General features: G+C 44.2%; 1 protein-coding gene across 1 annotated transcript in view; it reads left to right on the forward strand.

Annotated features, from left to right (window-relative positions):
* The window catches only part of LOC121275888 (ATP-dependent translocase ABCB1-like), a 141166-nt gene that overhangs the window by 97675 nt on the left and 22865 nt on the right, over positions 1–20626 (forward strand). Inside the window, exons 19-23 of the mRNA XM_041183682.1 lie at positions 946–1046; positions 2846–2986; positions 4560–4716; positions 6740–6937; positions 18122–18328. Of these exons, the coding sequence (XP_041039616.1) occupies positions 946–1046; positions 2846–2986; positions 4560–4716; positions 6740–6937; positions 18122–18328 (804 nt within the window). The remainder of the gene's footprint in view (positions 1–945; positions 1047–2845; positions 2987–4559; positions 4717–6739; positions 6938–18121; positions 18329–20626) is intronic.

Here is a 20626-nt window from a genome sequence, read left to right on the forward strand (position 1 = left end):
ACTATAACTTGCACGTAGGTGCCCCCACATAGTCACACATACATGGATAGATATGGACAAACAATTACACATGCACATATAAAGACAGACACATATTATACACATGCACATGTGAAATGGGAAGATTTATCATATGTTGGGTAATTTTATACATACGCACTTCTGATGGCAGCCTTGTCTGCTGAAAGTGCATATGGGAAATTTGTAAGCATACAGAAAATGGTTTTCTTAACATTAAAGTGAATAATTAAAGAATCATTTCTGTAATGGACAAGGCTCCCCTCTGGAAGCACAGAAATTTAAAATGATCCTCTATCTGTCCAGTTGTCACATTGACATACCACCTCAAACACTTCATCAGATTTTAAACTAAAATGTTTGTGACACTTATTCATTGCAAAGTTATTTTAGAAATGGGTATGCTGAGAACCATCCCTTGAATATTCTATTAGTACCATCAGCATGACTATACCTTGCAGAAATCCCTTTCATCTACTATTTTTTGTGTCCTTCAATGCATTTAAAATATTTCTTGTGATCACATCAAATACTGAGGAGAATGTATAATTTAATGGACATAAGGTCATGCTCACTGTTCTCTCCTTGGAGACATTCTAATATTCCAATGACAAGCAAATGGTTCATTGCTTCCCACAAAGAGAGCAAGGAGAGCAATTTGCAGCGAACCATGCAGGCCCATTTATATGTCCCTCTGGGAGCTGGATGAACAGTGTTACTGAGCTTGGATGCTCATTGAGAAATAGTGCAGGGAGCAGGGGGTGTTGCTTAGCAAAAAATAAATCATCAAAAAAAGGGAGGAAATGGATTCTCCAAATTAATTTGCAGATTAGGAATATTTTCTACAAGTTACAAATGGCACTATGTACCATTGAAAACTTGACACTGTAAACAATGCTTAATCTGTATTTTTATTTTAATTTAAAGATAGCAACAGAAGCTGTGGAAAATATCCGTACTGTTGTTTCTCTGACTGCAGAACCAATGTTTGAAAAGATGTATGATGAAAATCTAGAGCTGCCATACAGGTGTGTAAATCCGGACATAACTATTAAAATTAATTCAAAATTAGCTGCCATTTTATTAAAATAATAGATATTTTTGGTCATCTCTGGGATTGAATAAAGCACATTCGCAAGAGACTCTCAGTGAGAATCCCTGCACGGTATTGTACACAGCTTATCTCTAAAGGTCCTTAACACAACACTTAATAAAGTTCTATCCTGTCCAAGCAAGATATGATGGCATAATTGACTCAAGCTCTATCCACTAAGTCTGCTTTTAATGAGACAAAAAATGCATAATCTTGCCTGTTTTAGCACTCATTGAGCTCTTAAATAAATTGGGAACACCAATTATTTTTGTGGTTATAATATATGTGCTCTTGATAATGCCACAATATTGGACAACTTCCTAACATTATCAGTATTAGTGCACAAATACATTTTGGATTGTACAGCTGCAGAGAAAAAAAATCAAAAATCTTAATAAACTAAAACAGCCTGCAATAAAGTGCCAAAAAATCTTGTTTTTCTAGCACTTTTGCTCCTTTCTTTATAAGGTAGTTTCAGGCAACATAGGACCCCAGTTCCAAATGACATTTCTGAAAGGTTACCTTTATTAGGAAAGTCAGTTTCAGAACACAATGTAATTTCATTGCAAGGAGCACTCACCAGTTAAATTGAGGTAGATGACATCATGTTCTAGATTACACAGTGCAAAGTATTCCCCAATACAGAACCACGACTGTTAGTTAGAATTCTGGGCAGGTCTAAAACTCTGGAAGCCCCTATTTAGAAATACATAGAAGCTGCCACACCTAAGTAAGATATCCAGCATGTTAATGTTTCCTCCAAGCGAGCAAATAGCTCTTATCATATTGGGTGGAATTTAATGCCCTCCCCCGAGGCAAGTTTGAAAGCAGGATGGGAAAGTTAATCAGGCTAGAGGGTGCGGGTTGGGAACCCCACCACCTTTTCACTTCTGTCCTGATTAAGTCTGGGGCGGGAAGGCTTGTAGACGGCCTTCCCGTCTCACTGCCAATTAAGGCCCTTAAATTGATAATTTATGCTCACTTAAGGGTTTCATCCCGCCATCACTGTCATTTAACCAATGGCAGGTTGGGAGCCCAAGAAACAAACTCTGCCCGGTTCTCTTGTAGGATCCCAGGAAGGCTCTCTTGTTGTCAGGCATTCAGTGCCTGATAGAGGGATCCAACATCAGAGGCTGGTGAGAGCCAATCTCTGCCCTTTCGTCTGAAACCACCCCCCCGCAACCCAGCGAACCCCTCTGTACAACCCCCTTCCTGCCTTCACTCACCTTTGGCCTTGGCCTGGTGCTGTAGTAGGCACAGGCAGCAGCCTCTGCTCCCAGTGACACTGCCTTCAGTGTAGAGATGCTTGCCTCTGATTAGCTGGAAGCTCTCATGGGACTAGATTTCCACCTCCGGGGTCCTTGATCCTGAGGGAGGGCCACCCCTTGCCATTTACATGCCTGACCGGCCCTTAATAAAAATTGGGCCTTCCCCAAACGAGGTGATGCAGGGTTCTTGCCAGCTCTCTGACCAATGGGTAAGTCACCTGTCGCTTGAATTAGATTCCGCCCTTTTCCAATATCCCTTCAAACTCTTTTGCTTTATGCACCTGTCAAATTAAATCTGACCGTTAACATAATTTCTGCCCCAATCATGGTAAATTTGTTGTTTTTATATGGTCTGGACTGGAAAATGTGAATTAAATGTCCACCATGTAACTCTGTCTAATGCATGCAAATATCAAGTTTATGCATGTTCTGGATTTATTGTAATGACATTGTGCATGTATTGCAGAAACGCTAAAAAGAAATCCCAGGTCTATGGTAGTGCTTTTGCACTGAGCCAGGCTATCCAATACTTTAGCTATGCAGTAAGTTTTCGATTTGGTGCATACCTGATATCAATAAAAGCAATGGATGTAGAAAGCGTTTTCCTGTAAGTAACATATATACTTTACCTTAAATCTATTAGGATGATTAATTTTGATTTCTAAAAATTAAGGTTGCTTAATGTGTCTTTGTCCAGGTCATAGTTTAGATTCTGATCATTGGATTCTGATCAATTATGTTAATTGCCCAAGATGCCCGGGGCAGAATTCCCCCCCCCCCCCCCCGTTGCGGGGGAGGTTTAGGAGTGGAGGTGTCCCGCCATTTTACGTGGGCAAGCCAATTAAGACCCGCCCAGTGTGACGTCCGCCAGGAAGTACTATGCGCTCCCTGTGCAGGTGAAGGGGGGGGATTCTCTGAGCCGAGAGTGCGCTCTTTCACGCATGCGCATGAAAGAGCGCACTCATCTCCCTGAGGCTAAGTGATGCTCAGGGAGATCGGCTGCACGCTAAAAAATCTTTAAAAAAAAATTTCCCTGACCTGTACCCTCATGTGACACTGTCACACGAGTTGGGACATGTCCATCAGTTTCAAAGACACTTTTATTAAATTTTTTTAAAACCTACATGAAACCTCATCCCATCCGTGGATGAGGTGTCATGCTTTTTCTATTGCCCGCCAGGGCTCCCGGCCTGCACGTCAACCTTAAGATTAGACGGGCAGGTCCAGTAATTACTTTAATGAGTTTGTCTATGGCCTCAATAGGCCATTGACAGGTCGGCGGGCGCATAGCTAATTCTGCTGAGCCCCCGCCTACCTGAAAATTGAAATGGGGCGGGGTGATGTCGGGAGCTCTGCCTGACGTCATCCTGCATCATTTTATGTGTCGGCGAGCGGGCCCCACCCCCCGCTCACCGACCGGGAAATCCTGGCCCTGGAGAGAGAATGAAAAATGATGTATTACTTGGACTAATATGATTTTCCTACATTGTGGGAACTTGAATCAGATTCTTCAGTTTTGGAATTTCTGAGTGTTATTAGGGTGGATTATCTTAATAGTGAGAGTCATTTTCTACTGATCCTTATATTACAGTACTGGTATTGGCAGTTGAAGGAAGTCTTGTGGCACAGCGGTAGACATGATGGCCATGGAAGGTGCATACGTAACATAGCCAAACAGGTTGACTATCAGCCAGCAAATCCTTCTAATGTGGCAGGCGGTAAAGAGCTGGAGAGTTGCCTAGTCAGCCATACTGCAAAAGACAACAGCAAACAACCACTGTAGTATTTTGTGAAGCACAATCATAGACTACTCCAATGAAAGTCCAGCGTCATTAATGCCCTCTTAGGGCATGGTACCTGGAAGAGGAACTGGCACTTCATTCAAGAAGCATGGGTGGAATATTACGGCCCCTCCTACCGGCGGGATTTTCTGATCCCGCCAAAGTCAATGACCCTTTGAACAGCTCGCTGCATTTTACGGCCCTGCCTCTCCCCCCCGCCACTATGTTTCTGTGCTGGTGACATTTATATATTGGGCTAGAAGACAATTCTAAAGGTTTTTATTCAACAAAATAAATATTCATGCATCTGTCAACTTTATCTGATGGAATGATTTAATATAATGGTAACTTGTATGATACTCTTTGATTAATATTATTTTCTAAAAACTCTTTCTATAGTGTTTTTAATGCTATTGTATATGGTGCTTTGGAAATTGGACAAAGCAGTACTTTTGCTCCTGATTATGCAAAGGCAAAAGTTGCTGTAATGAACCTGTTTGCACTCTTCGAGAGAGTGCCACCTATAGACAGCTACAGCACCGAAGGGCTGACACTGGTGAGCATTGTATTTAAAAGGACTAAGCTAAAAATAAATGTGCTTTAAGATCTAAGAATCAAGACAAAGTTTAGATGACGTCAATGCTTAATGTTTGCAAACTATTTTATTCTTTACGTATATATTTGTATACAAGTAATATGCAAATCACTGCCATTTTGGTTGATTGCTGTTCAGAAGTGTTTATCTTTCTAAAATGACCCATGCTCTTTGTTTTGTTCCTATGTGATTATATAGAGCACTTGTGCAATTTTCAATTTCAAATTCCATATCTCATAGGGTTCCCATAGACACCTACTTTCTTTCTTAGAAAGATTTCTTTCTTACTAAATTACTCAAGATCTTCCACAGAATCCCATGAAATCTAGATCTTTTATCCATGGAGTCCAGTGACATGGCATTTGTAAAACCCTGCACAAAGTCACTATTTTCTTCATTCAGTCCAGTTATTTTATTTGCGTGAAAGTTACTATTGTTTACAGCATGATGGGAAACATAACACCACAATATGGTACTGATTTGGAAAACCTCTTAGATGGAAGGGTCTGTTCTGTTGAAGGGTCTGTTCTGTTGAAGGGTCATGAGGACTCAAAACGTCAACTGTGCTCTTCTCCGCTGATGCTGCCAGACCTGCTGAGTTTTTCCAGGTATTTCTGTTTCTGTTTTTGTTTTGGATTTCCAGCATCCGCAGTTTTTTGTTTTTATCAATTCAAATACTTGTTTCCTTCAGATAGAATTTTGGTGCTTTACGAATGGCCTAGCTGTTATGCAAGAAGAATTTAACACAAAAATGAATGTTTATATATTTTGTGGCACTAATGTCAATTGCAATATGTTACATGTAAATTACATATATTTTAAATACCATCATTCTTTTGCAACCGTTAATTATTTCTTCATTGTTGGGTTGAATCTATACTTTTCCAGTGTAGATTACTTTGCTATTGTTTTGAGCTCCATTCTGATGACCTCTACAAAAATTGACAAATCTTGTCTCAACTGGCAAGCAAGTTGAATATTACAGGGCTGATTTTCCACATTAATTGGGAGAATGCCACCTTTTCTTCATAACTAACAACTGATTAATAACATTACATTCTTAGAAATTACACTTTCAATGTCTAGTGTTCTCACAATTTTGTTGATGGGTCATTAATTACTGAGAGGAGTTGACAGTCTCACTGTATTTGTAAGGAGTAATTTCACTCACTGTGTGTGGGACTGGGTTGTGGGACCTGGTTTAGATGTGTCGAGAAGTGGGAAGAGTTGTTTTATGTACCATTAAATAAAAGGGATACCTTAAAAAATCCATTCTTATCTTGTTTATTTGAACACACAAATAGAAACAGTTAAGTTAATTTGTTGTATAATATCATCATCATTATCATTATCATGTGTGTTCTGCCCGCAGACAGGTCCTTGGCTCATGGTAATCTTTTCATGTCCCTCTATCCGGTGCCAGTCTTTCCATGCAAATACTACCACATCAGTTTTGCTTTTATTAACTTTTATATTATATTATATTAACTTTTAATATATTAACTATTAATTATTTCAATAGGCAGTAGCATTTATGTAGTATCTTTTCATGATGTATTAATAGGTTACTGTAAGTTACAAGTCCCTATAATATCCCATTGTTGTATTCTTTATGGGATGATTGTTACTTTTCCACAGTTGTGACTCATGTTAAATAGATTCGAAGGATGACCTAACTTTCAGTTGCTAATCAATAAGGGGGGTTCAAATATACATTTTCAAGTGATTTTTCCAATACCTCAACTTTTAATAATCTTTGTCAAAAACATGTATTTTAATTAAACATTGAAGTTGATGTTCCAGTAAAGAATGGTTGGTCAATAAACCTAAACATGTTCCGAAAGAATCAACATGATTCTTGACGTACATCTATACTTACATTAGAGTTCTTGCTAGAAATTAAACCCATAATGCAGAGGTAATCATTGTAGCAGGCAAATTCTTTGCTGAAATCATCTTTGCCATTCCATTTGTTTTATTGTAGGACAAATTTAATGGTGAATTGAAGTTCTCCAACGTTCACTTCTGGTATCAGACTCGTCCAGATGTATCAGTGCTCAAAAAGCTGTCAATCAAGGTTGGAAATGCACAAACCTTAGCACTAGTCGGCAGCAGTGGATGTGGTAAAAGTACTTCAGTCCAGCTCGTAGAAAGATTCTATGATCCACAGGAAGGAGAGGTGGTAAGACTTATTTTATGTACCATTAAATAAAAGGGATGCCTTAAAAAAATAATTCTTATCTTGTTTATTTCAGCACACAAATAGAAATAGTTAAGTTAATTTGTTTTATAATATCATCATCATTATCATGTGTTTTCTGCCAGCAGACAGGTCCTTGGCTCATAGTAGTCTTTCCATGTCTCCCCATCCAGTGCCAGTCTTTCCATTTGCCAATAACTTGCATCAACTTTCAAGCCAGCCATCAATGAAATTCTCTTCAATTCTCTTCTTCTTTTTCCTTGAAATTGTCCCTTCATAACAGCTCTTACTAGTCTGTTCCCTGTTAAGATGTGCCCTACTCAGCCTCTCTGGCCAGGATTTTACGTGCCTGCCAGCACTGGGCATGATCGGACAATAAAGTGCTATCGGTTTCATGACGTCATGAAACCAGTTCGTGATCAGCCGCTCAGCTCCCCAATGGCAGGCCAAATTCTCCACCATTGGATAGTGGATCAACATATCATTATTAAGCTTGCCTGCCGGGATCGTTCCCCCCACCACTGCTGGATCGTCTGCCTACATCAGCAGGAAAACACATCGGTGTAGGACACGTCTTGAAAAGTGTAATGTGCAGAAGTCAGGACTCACCCGCCAGGGCTTTGCTTACATTGCAGACATCCGAGGTGCAGAAGATGCTGGAGCTCGACAGCAATGGCACACTGGAGGACCGTCCATGGCATGCTGGGTGGATTCTCATGGACATGGCTCTGCTGCAAAGAAGTTGGATAGTCACTGTTGATGCTCACAATAGATGATAGTTGAGGAAGTGGGAGAGGAAGGTCTAGGATCGACTGGGAAATGAAGAGGTGTCAGGAGGGTGAGGTTGGGAGGGAAGGAAATGAAGGTGTCGGGGGGAGGTTGGGGGGAAGGGAGAACGGGGGGAGGAGACGGAAACTGGGGAGGTAGGTCTAAGGGGGGAGTGGAAGGTGCAAGGGAAGGAGTGCAGAGAGGGGAGGATGTCCGGGGGGGAAGAAGGGGTATGGAGAGGGAAGGATGCCTGAGGGGATGAAGGAGTGAGGGGAGGGTTTCCAGGAGCAGGAAGGAGTGCAGAGAGGGAAAGGAGTAAGGGTGGAGGAAGAAGTAAGAGTGGAAGAAGTCACGAAGGGGATAGGAGTAAGGCTGGAGGAAGAAATGAGGCTAGAAGAAGAGGTAAGGCTGGAGGAACGAGTCCGGAGGGAGATGGATAAGGAGATGGATAAGAGGTAAGGGTGGAGGAAGGAGTCAGGAAGGGGGAGGGACTAATGCGAGGTGATTCTTGGGAGGCGTAGCAGAACAGGGTGGGGGGAAGGGGCTCTGGGGGGGGAAGGGTTTCAGGGTAGGAAAGAGTTCCATGGGGGGAGGGGCAGAAGGGGCGTGAAGGGGGAAGGTGTACAGAGGGGAATGGGTGTGGGGGGTATTTGCAGGTGATCGCGCACTGGAGGGGTCGGATTGGTCCATGTCTGCCTCCTGGGGAGTGAATTGAGGTTGGGCGTGGTATGGAGGAAGGGTAAAAATGACCGAGGGCAGAATGAGGCAGTAGGGCGGGAGGTTGAGGGTTCAACAGTAGCGACAGAAGGGACAGTGAGGTGGTTGGTGGAGACATGGAGGCAGACACAGACCCTCGGGGTGGGAAGGAGGAGGTCAGCGTGTTGAATGTGGATGGGGTGGGATTTTCAGGAAGGAAGGGAATGTGCACGTTCTCCTGGACATTCCCAAAGGAAAAGGGTTGGGGCTGGTAGGTAATAGAGGGGAGGAGGAATGTGGTGCCAGGGGGGTCAACTGTGATGGGGAAAAGAAATGGGTGACTTGGGGAGGGTAAAGACAGGGGAGCGAAAGTAAAACCGAATTAGCACCATGCTGTCCAAATCAAAAGTGAAAGGAGAGTCGTGGTGGGTGAGATCCTGTGCTGCATTGGGTGGGCAGAGATGCGGGTCAGCTCAGATGGACAACCCAGCCCCCAGCAGGCAGCATTCAAAATGGTCAGGACATGAATGTGAAACGTGAAGGATCCATGTGTGAGGGAGACACAGCTTGCATGATGCTCCAAAGGGCCCTGCCACACACACATTTTTCCCTCCAGAATCACTCGTGGGCAGGCTGCTCCCACTGCGGTGACTGGTCTTCCAGGCTGCTTATTTCCACCTCTTCATGGAAGGAGGCGGCTTTTGGCTGCAGTTGAGGGCATGAATGGAGCTGAGGGACTGACTGGCTGAGGGTGTCAGTCCCTTGGCAGAGTCCCCTGTGAACCGAAGTAGAGATAAGTAGTGCTTGGCAGCAGAGTCAAAAGCAGGAGAAAGAGAGACCACTCACAGTTGCACTGAGGGAGGGTTGATGTAGTGCAGGATCCTCAGGTGGGTGTTCACCGCCAACCTCACCATCGCCGCAGGCATGGTCTATGTCCTCACCAGTCAGCATAATGGCACATTCCTCAAAGTGAGTGGGCCACTCCACCCTTGGTCTGGGACCTCTCCCTGCTGATGTGAGCCAGCTTCTCCTGCATGAAAACAGATGGAGAGAGTGTGAGCGGGACACATGGCACAGTGTGGAATGTTTTTGTGGTGAGCAGAGCCATGGACAGGAATGAGAATGTGAGATCCAGAGAATATGAGCTTGATGGAGATGTGAGGGTGTGTGTAAGAGTTAGTGGTGTTGTCCCTTGAGATGTGAGATCCCTGTGGATGTGTGACGGGTTAGTGAGTGTGTGAGGTGAGAGTGATGAGAAGAGTGACTTACCCTGGCAGAATGGATGAGACCATTCATCCTGTAGTGGCACTGGGTGGCTCTCTTTTGCAGGGCATTTGCGCTGACCACCACTGTCACCACCTGCCATGCTGGATTGGTGATGCCGCTGCCTGTCCTGTGGCCAGAGCGGGGGGGGGTAGAGGGCTTTGTGGTGGGCCTTCACGGTGTTCAAATGGCATTCCAGTGATGCATCACTAAACCTGGGGGCTGCAGTCTTTTTGCCTTTTGTGGACATCTTCCCTGCAGCAGTCCTGGGCTGGAAGCATTGAGCGCAGCTGTAATTTAAATATGGTGCCTGATGTGATGAAATGACGAGGTGATGGCGTGGGGGGTGACTGAGAGCCCGCCTGCCTTGGAAACGGTGAGTTTCCCAGGAATGCATAAAAAATGTGGCAGGTTTGGGACAGTACGGCGAGAAAACCTGCCATCGCGGCCATTGGGTAAAATGTCATTTTACCTGCCCACTACCGCACTTAGTGCAAATCTGAGACAATTCTGCCATCTGACTTTTTCCAGTTATTTCAGCAAATTGCTTTGTCCATTCACTCTCCACAGCATTTCATCACTTGTTACCTTTTCTGTTCAGCAAGTCCTTTCCATTCTGCTCCAGATCCACATTTCAAAGCTATTAAGCAAATTGATCTCCTCCATCTGTAAGGTCCACTTCTCATGTTCTTACAAAACAACACTTCAATTCAAGTTCTTTACAAGTCGCTTCTTAAGTTGTTTATTCAGGTTCCTGCTGAGCAGTCATCTCTTCTTACCAAAGACAGCCTTTCTCATTGCTATCCTTGTTCTTAATTCTTTGTTGCTTCTTCCATCTGCAGATATTATGCTTCATCAATACTTGAATTCTTGCACCTCTTCCTTCTATCAATATATGAATATTTCTTGGTGATTTTGAAATATGCATCACTTTGGCTTTGCCACTGTACACTTTTATTCCAAAGTTCATACCTGCTATTACTAGCTACTAGTTCTTGTAATCCTTCTTCTGTGCTTTATCATCTGTAAATTTAACTGAAGTTATCATTCACCACACCACCACCACCCCCCCACCCCACCCCCTGTCCTCAATCTAAGTGCCAGATTCTGTATCTTCCTATGCTTCTTTAATCATTGCTTCTGCATAGACATTGAAGAGAACTGGTGATAAACAACAGCCTTGTCGAACTTCTCTTCCAATTACACATGGTTCCGACTCCCCGTTGGCTACTCTCACTGGCATTTGTCCCATGTACAGATTTCTTATGACTCGTCTGTCTCACCAGTCTACTCCACTGCTTTTCATTTGAACATACAAATTAGGAACAGGAGTAGGCCATTAGCCCCTTGAATCTGCTCCACCATTCAATAAGATAATGGCTGATTCTGACTGTGGCCCCAACTCCACATTCTGCCTACCCCCGATAACCTTTGACTCCCTCGTTAGTCAAGAATCTACAAACCTCTGCCTTAAAAATATTCTACAATCCTGCCTCCATCGCTTTCTGAGGAAGAGAATTCCAAAGACTCGCGCCCCCTGAGAGAAAAAAAAATTCATCATCTCCATCTCAAATGGAAGACCCCTTATGTTTAAATTGTGTCTCCTAGTTCTAGTCTCTCCCACAAGGGAAAACATCTACCCTGTCAAGCCTCCTCAGGATCTTTTATGTTTCAATAAGATCACCTCTCAAACTTCTAAACTCCAATGGGTACAGACCAAGCCTGTCCAGCCTTTCCTCATATAATAACCCCCCATTCCAGGTATCAGTCAAGTGAACCTTCTCTGAACAGCTTCTAATGCATTTATATCCTTCCTAAAATAAAGAGACCAAAGCTGTGCACAGTACTCCAGATGTGATCTCACCCACACCCTATACAACTGTAGCAAAACATCCTCACTTTTATTTTCCATTCCCCTTGCAATAATCAACTACATTCCATTTCCCTTCTTAATCATTGGCTGTACCTGTATACTAACTTTTTGTGATTCATGTACCAGGACAGCAGATCCCTCTGTACCTCAGAGTTCTGTAGTCTCTCTTAGTTTAAATAATTAATATACTGTTTTTCTATTCTTCCTGCCAAAGTGGACAAATTCACATTTTCCCACATTATGCTCCATCTGTCAATTTTTTGCCAACTCACTTCACCTGATGAGCAATGTTCACGTCACTCAGATGTGAAACCTTTCTGCACAAGATAAAAGGCAGGTGTGTCAGTCCAGGGCCTCTTCCCTTTGCCCTGTGTGGCCTCAGATCACAGTGATGGTCTGGCCTCACACTCTGTGGAAATACTGATGCCTGCACCTCGGCGGTGCTGGTCATTGCTGCCGGAATATCATGGGCAGGCACCACAGAGTTCTCTCATTCTCTCTTAGCACCTTTAAGGTGGGTCAGGCCACCATCACACCAGCATCTACAACCAGTGATGCTGTGCACCAGCTCCGGAAGGGCTGAGGTGCTGAAGGCGGACACAGCATCAGATGTGACTAAAGCTTCATGGCTGTGTCTCTGAAATGACCCTGATCATGGAGCGCAAACGAGCTGCTTTCGACCAGACAGGAGTCAGATATCCTCAGAGGCTATGTGAAGATCTCTGGAGTGTCCTCACTGCGTGTTGTCATCATCCTCCTGCAAGCAGAACAAGGAGCCATGGGCAGGGAGACATTCTTGGGAGTTTATTGACAATAGTGAACATTATGTACATGTGATTAACACCCGTGCCCAGGCTGTGCAACTAATTGTCCTTAACTTTCCTAACCCTGCTGCTACGTCTTGGTGCTCCCCAGACATCCACAGCGGAGCTGGAAGCAGCCTGCTGACTGTGATGCCCTGTCTGTGATGACTTTGGCGGGCGTCCTCTGGAGGCCCAAGACTTGGAGGGCCCCAGCCTGCATTCAGGGCACTGCTGTGTGGCAGTGGCACCCTCCTCCGCCTGTGAAGCTGGATCTTTTGAGGTCACAGGAAGAGGGGATTCGGACGGGCTGGTCACCCCCAGAGTCACCTGGGTGGATGGCCCCGGAGCGTGCATCTTCTGATCCTCCTCCCTATGGGTGCCTGAGTGCCCTGGCTGACTCCATGAGTGGAAGGGATAGGTGGAGTGAGATCGAGCTGCCCAGCACCTCTCTTGTGTACACACTGTTGGAGGCCAGTGATGACATCAGTGATGGATTTAAGCTCGTGCAGCAGTGCAGGAGTGACGTCCTGGGCCAAGGTCTCCATGGCGGCCGCCATCCTGCCAGTGTTGACCTCGGTGCATTGCTATCAACTCAGCCTGAAGACAGACGGACTCCTCCATCATGCCTTGCAATCTGAGGAGTGCAGTGAACATTCCTTCCCGATGTTCCCTAGTTGCCTTTGCAGCTCCAGCAACTGTAACATGACCGAGTCCAGAGTCTCGTCATCTGATTTGGACTCAGTTACGTTCTGGCCTCCAGCAGTCCTCCAAGTGCCGGGGACCTGGGAAGTCCCTGCCTCCACCTGCTGTGGATCAGACGGTACGATGTGCTCACCAGATTGTGATCCCGAGGCTACTCTAAAGCTAGGTCCCACCGAGGTGTGTGTCTCTGCGCTGGTGGAGGGTGTGGGTAAGCACTGTGATGGGACTTCAGGTGGGGTGCCTCCAGATTCCTCTTCGGAGGTTTCTTCGGAGTTTGATTAGAGGCTCTGGGCTGTGGACTACGTCGGCTGCTTCCCAGATGTGCCTGTGAAAGCAAGGGAAGATAATTAGGGCATGGCAGTGGCCTGTGAGAAAGGACACATCACTCACGGCAAGGTTGTCTGATGGATGTTGCACTGCTGGATCCTCACTTGGTAGAGCAGCACTGACCTCACCATCAGCACAGGACCGGTCCCGGTCATCGCCGACCAGCTGGATGGCTCTGCTTTCGAATTCTGTCAGAACTTTGATCTCTGGCAACTCTCCACCTGTCTGCGACTTTCCCTTCTGTTGTGAGCCAGTTTGTCCTGCATGGATAGAGATGGGAAGAGTGTATCAGGACACCTGCCGGGCCAGATGATAAGTATGCCTGACCTGTGTGGGTGGTGAGTGGTCCCATGGACGGGATGAGGACAATGATGATGTGTGTGAGTGAGTGAATGGTGATGTCCCTTGCACTGGCAGTGAGTGAGGGCCCTGTGGATGTGTGAAGGGTTTGTGAGTATAAGTTGTGAGTGATGAAAAAAGTGACTTACCCTTGCGGAACAGAGGAGATCATTAATTCTTTTGTGGCACTGGGTGACTGTCCTCCTCTACAGAGCATTCAGGCTGACCACCACTGCCACCGCCTCCCAAGCCGGGTTGGTGACTTTGCTGCCCATCCTGTGACCAGAGCGGGGGGTAGACCACATCCTGGTGGACCTCCACGGCATCCAGTAGTCGCTTGAGGGACCGGTCATTGAAGCAGGGGCCTGCGATCTTTTTGTTGCCCATATATCCCAGGCAGCAGTGGTGAGCTGGTGGTGATGAGCGCTTTGCTGGTGGCTGCCTTTTAAAGATGGCGGCTAGCGTGATGCAACAGTGGGCTAATGGCAAGCGGGCGAATGAGAGCCCGCCAGCCATGGAAACAGCGTGTTTCCTGGGAGTGAATATATAATGAGGCAGGCTCGGGAAGACACAGCGTGAAAACCCGCCATTTTCATTGGCGGGTAGGACTCCATTTTACCTGCCTGCTACCGCACTTAATGCAATTCTGGGAAAATTCAGCTCCTTATGTCCTCTTCACAATTTACTTTCATACTTATATTTATGTCAACAGCAAATTTAGCAACCATATATTCAGTCCCTTCATCCAGGTCATTGATACAAATTGTAAATAGTTGACCACTGCCAAGAGCTTAATCAACCCAATCAAATGTTTTTCCAAAATCTGCAAAACAACTGTCCAAACTCTAAGCTGCCTTCACACATTCCTTTTATAACGCCGATTGGTTCTCACCTTCCTCCCTGAAATCCAAACTGGTCAATCTCCATGCACTCTGTACTTTCCCACCCATTCTCTTTGTTACAACTCTCAACATTACCTTTGATGCATGAACAATCAGGCTAATTGTACGAAAGTCAGAACACCAGCATGCTTTTGGCTTCTTTCGTAGGATGATGCTTATTGTCTGCATGAAGTCCTCTGGCCATCCTCCTGATATAACACATAAAACTTAAATCTGTACACACCTGTCAACTTTTTCGAATTTACATCCCAGTGTCAACATTTATAATGGAAATTGCCTATGCAAATTTGCCATGTTATAAACACATTCGTAGTGCAAATCAAGCAATATTGAATTGGCATCCTATGTTATATCATATCTCATTTACACCAAACCTGATCGTCTTTTCCATTGGAGCTAAATAGATTACGGGCAGAATTTTGCCGTCGGCGAGCAGGGGGCGGAACCCGTGACATCATCCCGCCGTATTTAAATTTTCAGGAAGGTGGGCCTGCAGCAAAATCAGCTGCAGGTCGCCAACCTGTTAATGGCCAATTGAAGCCATTGACAGGATCATTTATACAATTAAAGGACCTGCCCGTCCAAACATAAGGTTAGCGGGCAGGCCAGGAGCCCCGGCGGCTAATAGAGAAAACATGAAACCTTATCCACCGGCGGGATGAGGTTTCATGTAGGGTTTTAAAAACTTTAATAAACTCATTATGTAAATTATAAACATGTGACATCTCATGTGACATATTAGGGAATTTTTTTTTTCTAATTTTCATATTTTTAAAAGTGTAAGCAATCTCCCTGACACAGCACTTAGCCTCAGGGAGATGTGAGCTCTTTTGTGCGCATGCCCAACAGGCAGAAAATTCTGCCCTACATCTCTCAGTTCATTACCTATATAAATAATAGCTCTTTTGCAAGAATATGATCCAAGTAAATGACCAGGAACTCTGAATAAATATTGACAGTATCACAGTTTGTTTACAAATGCTGAGCTGAAGTAAAATCAACCGCTCTGGAGCCATTAATTGATTCCAATTAGGTGAACCATTTGTTCCTCCTGAAATCCTTCTTTCAATACTGTACATACTGATCTGAATTTCGTGCATTTGCCAGCCAACCAGCTGCCCTTCCCCACAAGCTACCCTGGCCCAGCAACCGGGGAACACTAGTGCAGACACCAACCTTTTAGTTATTAGAGTACTTGCTACTTTTATTCTCTGAATAACTATAGCAAAAGAGCTAGCAACACCCTGACCAAATTTTCACCTTTGAGTTGATTCTCAATAGTCAGGCCATTTCCCAATGGTGCAATCCTGCCTCCTATCCAGTAGTGTCCACCTGTGCTATTTTAATGGTGGGGTGGCAGAGATAGGTTGGGGTCGGGGCCACTGCCTCCTGAAGCAAGCCCACGGCAGGATTGGAGGTGGGTGGATATCAGACAGGTTAGAAGGCCTGCATAGGTTCACTGGGGTGTCAGTCTGGTTCTGTACATGCGTGTTAGGCACCCTAGTCCTCACCTCTCTCCCCCTTTTTCCCCCTCCATGTGCCCCCATGCCCATTCACGCAGTATTCACCATGGACAGAACCCATGAGGTCTATAATAACATTGGGAAGTCTTTGGAGTCATGAAACTGTCAAAATAAACAAACAAATTCAAAAATATTCAAGAAAAAACAACCCTCTTAGGAGCTCATAAAACTTTCAATAAAATACAACTGTTTAAACACCACTTGAAAAAAATCTTCTTAAGTGCTCATAAATCTGTTGAAATAAACAGTCATCCAATGTCTTCTTCAAAAAACATAATCCACTTACGAGCAGAGTTGAATTAATTAGGGGTTTAGATCTTAGCCAAGCATTCATAATGGGACTTTATTGCACAACTCTGTCAACAAAACCATGAGGGCTGAATACATTAATGTTTTTGAAGTTGAGGAACAGATGGGCATCTGTTGCATTGGTTCAAAGGCTGAACAGATAGCTGGGCTGCCAATCAATGTAATGATCAAAGCACATGGTCCAAATGACATACTAAAATATAAATCACAACACTATTCGATGCAGCAGAACACTTTATGCACGGAATAAATTAATTTAATGCATCTGAAGACTTATCTACTTTCACAACACTGATCAATTTAATGGACAATTTAATTGTCCTATATAAGCAAAGCCTTTTCATGAATCACTGCATTAAAAACATACTTAAGTTGCTTATCATAATGACATGTGAAGTAGGCAACACCTTTTGAAATTACCTGTCAAAAGGTTCTCAAAGCAAGTCTAGGGTTCTCCCATGGTTCATCCTTTCAAACCCTTTTGACTGTGCCTTTGACCTGCTTTCTGAAATGCAGGTCAGTCTACCCTTCTGCTATTGAATGCATCTAGGGATGTTTTATTAAGCTAAATGAACCAGGCAAATGTAAATTGTTACTGCTGAATGCCTGAGGTGACTGAGGTGTGATTGAAAGTCTAGGTCAGTGTGACCCCAGAACATGATAAATGTAGTCTTTGGTCTACGTAAGGCTATACCCAGCCAGGCGATTCTCCAGCTTTAATTAGTTATTACACTTTGTTCTTTTCTGGGCTCAGTAACGGGGGTGCTGGTTTAGCTGTGGTGAGCATTATTTGCACATATGATTCCCCAACATATCTGTACGCTTCACATTTCAGTTTTTTTTCCATTATTTAGTGGTTCACATGTTCACCTGCCACACAAAAAAGTAGGCAGAAACATTTAGGGGTGAAGCAGTTAAAGCTGTGGGCACAAGCCACAGTGCAATGCAGACATGTGTTCAACTCCATGCCTCTGTACTAGTAAGTGATGGTGAGTGACATTTCCAACAATCTGGATCACATCACAAAATCAGAATCAACATTTTGCAGATTCTTTGACAGACAACAGCTCCATCTGGTGGCACAAAGAATAATAGAATAGACTTTATATTGATAGCATTTACATGTGCCTGGAAATTATAGGATCCAGAGTATGCCAAATGTATTCAACTGATTAGAGCAGATATATGAATAACTGAAATGTTCATGCTGCAGTCTGAACTGTAATTACAGTCATGTTTTGTTTTTGATTTGTATGTTGAAAATGTTCCCATGAGTTTGCAACAAGGCGCAACAAATAGAAATCATACATTCAGCATAATTTTAGAAAGTCGGATAGTTTTGCTTTTTGTGGTAAAATACATTTCACTATGAGGGGTAGAATAGAAATAAGTTATCTAGTCCAGAATACTAAGAGCAATGCTAAATGAGTTTGAACATGATGTCTATTTAAAACTATTCAAACCTGCTAATTCTCTCTATGATAGAAACAATGCACAAGTTATTTGGCGTCTTACTGAGTGGATAGATGCAGGAAATTAAGTTACTACTGCATATACATACAGAAAGATTGAGGCCTTACTCATGTATGCAAATATTGCATAAGTACATGGATCACTTGCATCACAGGCATACAAGCAATTAACATTTATTTTAAATGTAGCTTCTAGATGGAATTGATGTCAGAAAGATCAACATCCAATGGCTTCGATCTCAAATTGGAATTGTATCCCAGGAGCCGGTGCTCTTCAATTGTAGCATCGCTGAGAATATTGCCTATGGTGCCAACAGCAGGACTGTGTCACAGGCAGAAATTGAGAAGGCAGCAAAAGCAGCAAATGCTCACTCATTTATCGAACAACTTCCTGAGGTAAGTTCATCCATTATCAAACAGCAGTAATAATAATAAGGATTTTAAATGCTGAGTTTTTCTAGCACTTTTTGTTTTTGTTTCAGATTTCCAGCATCCACAGTATGTTGCCTTTATCTTAGTGTTTAGTTGACTGCCACTTCTCTTCCAGGAGTGCCTACCTTGAAGAAATACTGCTTTTCTCTCTTTCCGCTTCTCTGTTTTACCCGATTCACCTTCATTGCTTTCCATTTCCCTCCTGGTGTTTGACAAGGTGTTTACTAAAATTCGCTTTCACAGCCATATTTCATTCCTCAGTGTCTGCCTCCATCTCCAACTTACCCCACGTGGATTCCAACTGAAGTTCCATCCCTCATGTTTCGAACCCACCCAGAATTACAGGTATCTCCAGGACATACAACGCTCTTTGGACTGCTGTTCTCCCCGCATCCTGAGATCCACACTCAGAGCCATGCACCGCCATATGAACATACTCGACCTCTCCCTCCAGCAACACCGACTCATCGTATCTCAAAGCTGTCCTTGCCCCCAGTTTCACTTTATTCGTCGTCTCATCCAACACCTTAACAAAAAACTTTGTCTCTTTCTTTCAGGTGCTAAGGAACGCAAACTCCAACAACTCATTGATATCAGCACCCATCCTGGACCCTCCACCCCTTTCTGTCCCTCTAACCATATCCCGTCTTTTCATTGTTTATCCCCACCTTTTAGCCTATTTTGATATTTTTACCCACACTGACCCCTCCCCCCACCCCACTCCCACCAGGGTCATCTGTCACTTGCTCATCCTGCTTTCTACTCTTAATGTCACCATTAGCACCTCCATTAGCCAGTATCACCACCATCAACACCCCTTCGATCTTTTGTTTATGACATCTGCTGCAATCTCTCCTTTGCCTCCACCTATCACTGGCCTTCTATCCAGCTTCACCTATCCCACCCCACTTAAACAGTATATATTTCACCATATTTTTACTTCTCTTTAGTTCTGAAGAAGAGTCATACAGACCCGAAATGTTAACTCTTCTTTCTCTCCACAGATGCTGCCAGACCTGCTGAATTTTTCCTGCACTTTTTGTTTTTGTTAAGGATTTTAAAGCTATGTACATATATAAATTTACTCTGCAGTTAAAATATAAGAAATAGGAGTAGGAGTAGGCCATTCAGTCCTTCAAGCCTGCTCTGCCATTTAATACAATCAAAGCTGATCTTCCACCTTAACTCCACCTTTCTGTACTATCCCCAAGTCCTTTATTTCCCTTGGTATCCAGAAATCCATTGATATCTGCCTTGAATATACTCAACTGCTGAGCATCCACGCTCCCTGGGTTAGAGAATTCCAAGGATCCAAAACCTCTGAGTGAACAAATTTCTCTTCATCTCAGTCCTATGAAGAAGCGGGCTGGGAGGTGGGTTGGGGGGCTGTATAATTGGGCATGAAGGCACGTGATGGAAAGCCAGTTGCCTTCCCAACTCATGGGGTGAGGAAGGTCAAAGTCGGTGTTCCTGCCCCTGGGCCAATTGAAGCCCTTAAATGATCAGTTAAGGGTAGAATGCTAGTGGCAGGGAGAGCCCACAACATGTGAAAAACTCTGACGACTTGCGCATGGGTTGGTGTGGGGTGAGGGGGCATCCTGTGAGTGGGGCACCCTGTGTCCTACAGAAAGACTTGCCAGTGACAAGGGCCACCATCCTGTAAGAGACCTGCTGTCTCCATTGAGCTCCCCCCACCACACCCCCAACCGCTTGAACCTGACTGACTGGCCCGGCAAGCCTGCCCCTCTTACCTTTCTTCTGTGCCTCCAGCAATGCTCCTGCTCCAGGGCCTCCTGCAATCCCAGCAGTGGCCACTTCTCTTGGTGGTGCTTTAGGAACAAAAGAGCTGCCGGCCATCTGATTGGCTGGCAGCTTTTAGAGATGGGCTTTTCACCTTCAAAGTGCTGGGAACCCCGAAGGCAGGCAGCAGGCTGCCTGATGGGCATTTAATTTCACTAGAACTCCTGGAAATTACCGCGGCAGAGTTGCCACTGGTTTCCCAGCCAATGGATGGGGCAACCACCACGGCCATTAAATTCGGCCCATTATATTCCATCTGCCATGTTCTTGCTCACTCACTTAATCTTTGCAGTCCCTTTACATCCACCTCACTGCTTTCACACCTAGCTTTGTATCATCAAAAAACCTGGATGCATTAAACTCATTTCCTGACTCATCTAAGTTATTGATATAAATTGTAAATAGCCGAGGCTCAGCACTAATCCTTGGGTATTCCTTCACTTACAGCCAGTCAACCTGAAA

Source organism: Carcharodon carcharias, chromosome 3 (assembly GCF_017639515.1).
Source record: "Carcharodon carcharias isolate sCarCar2 chromosome 3, sCarCar2.pri, whole genome shotgun sequence".
NCBI lineage: Eukaryota > Metazoa > Chordata > Chondrichthyes > Lamniformes > Lamnidae > Carcharodon > Carcharodon carcharias.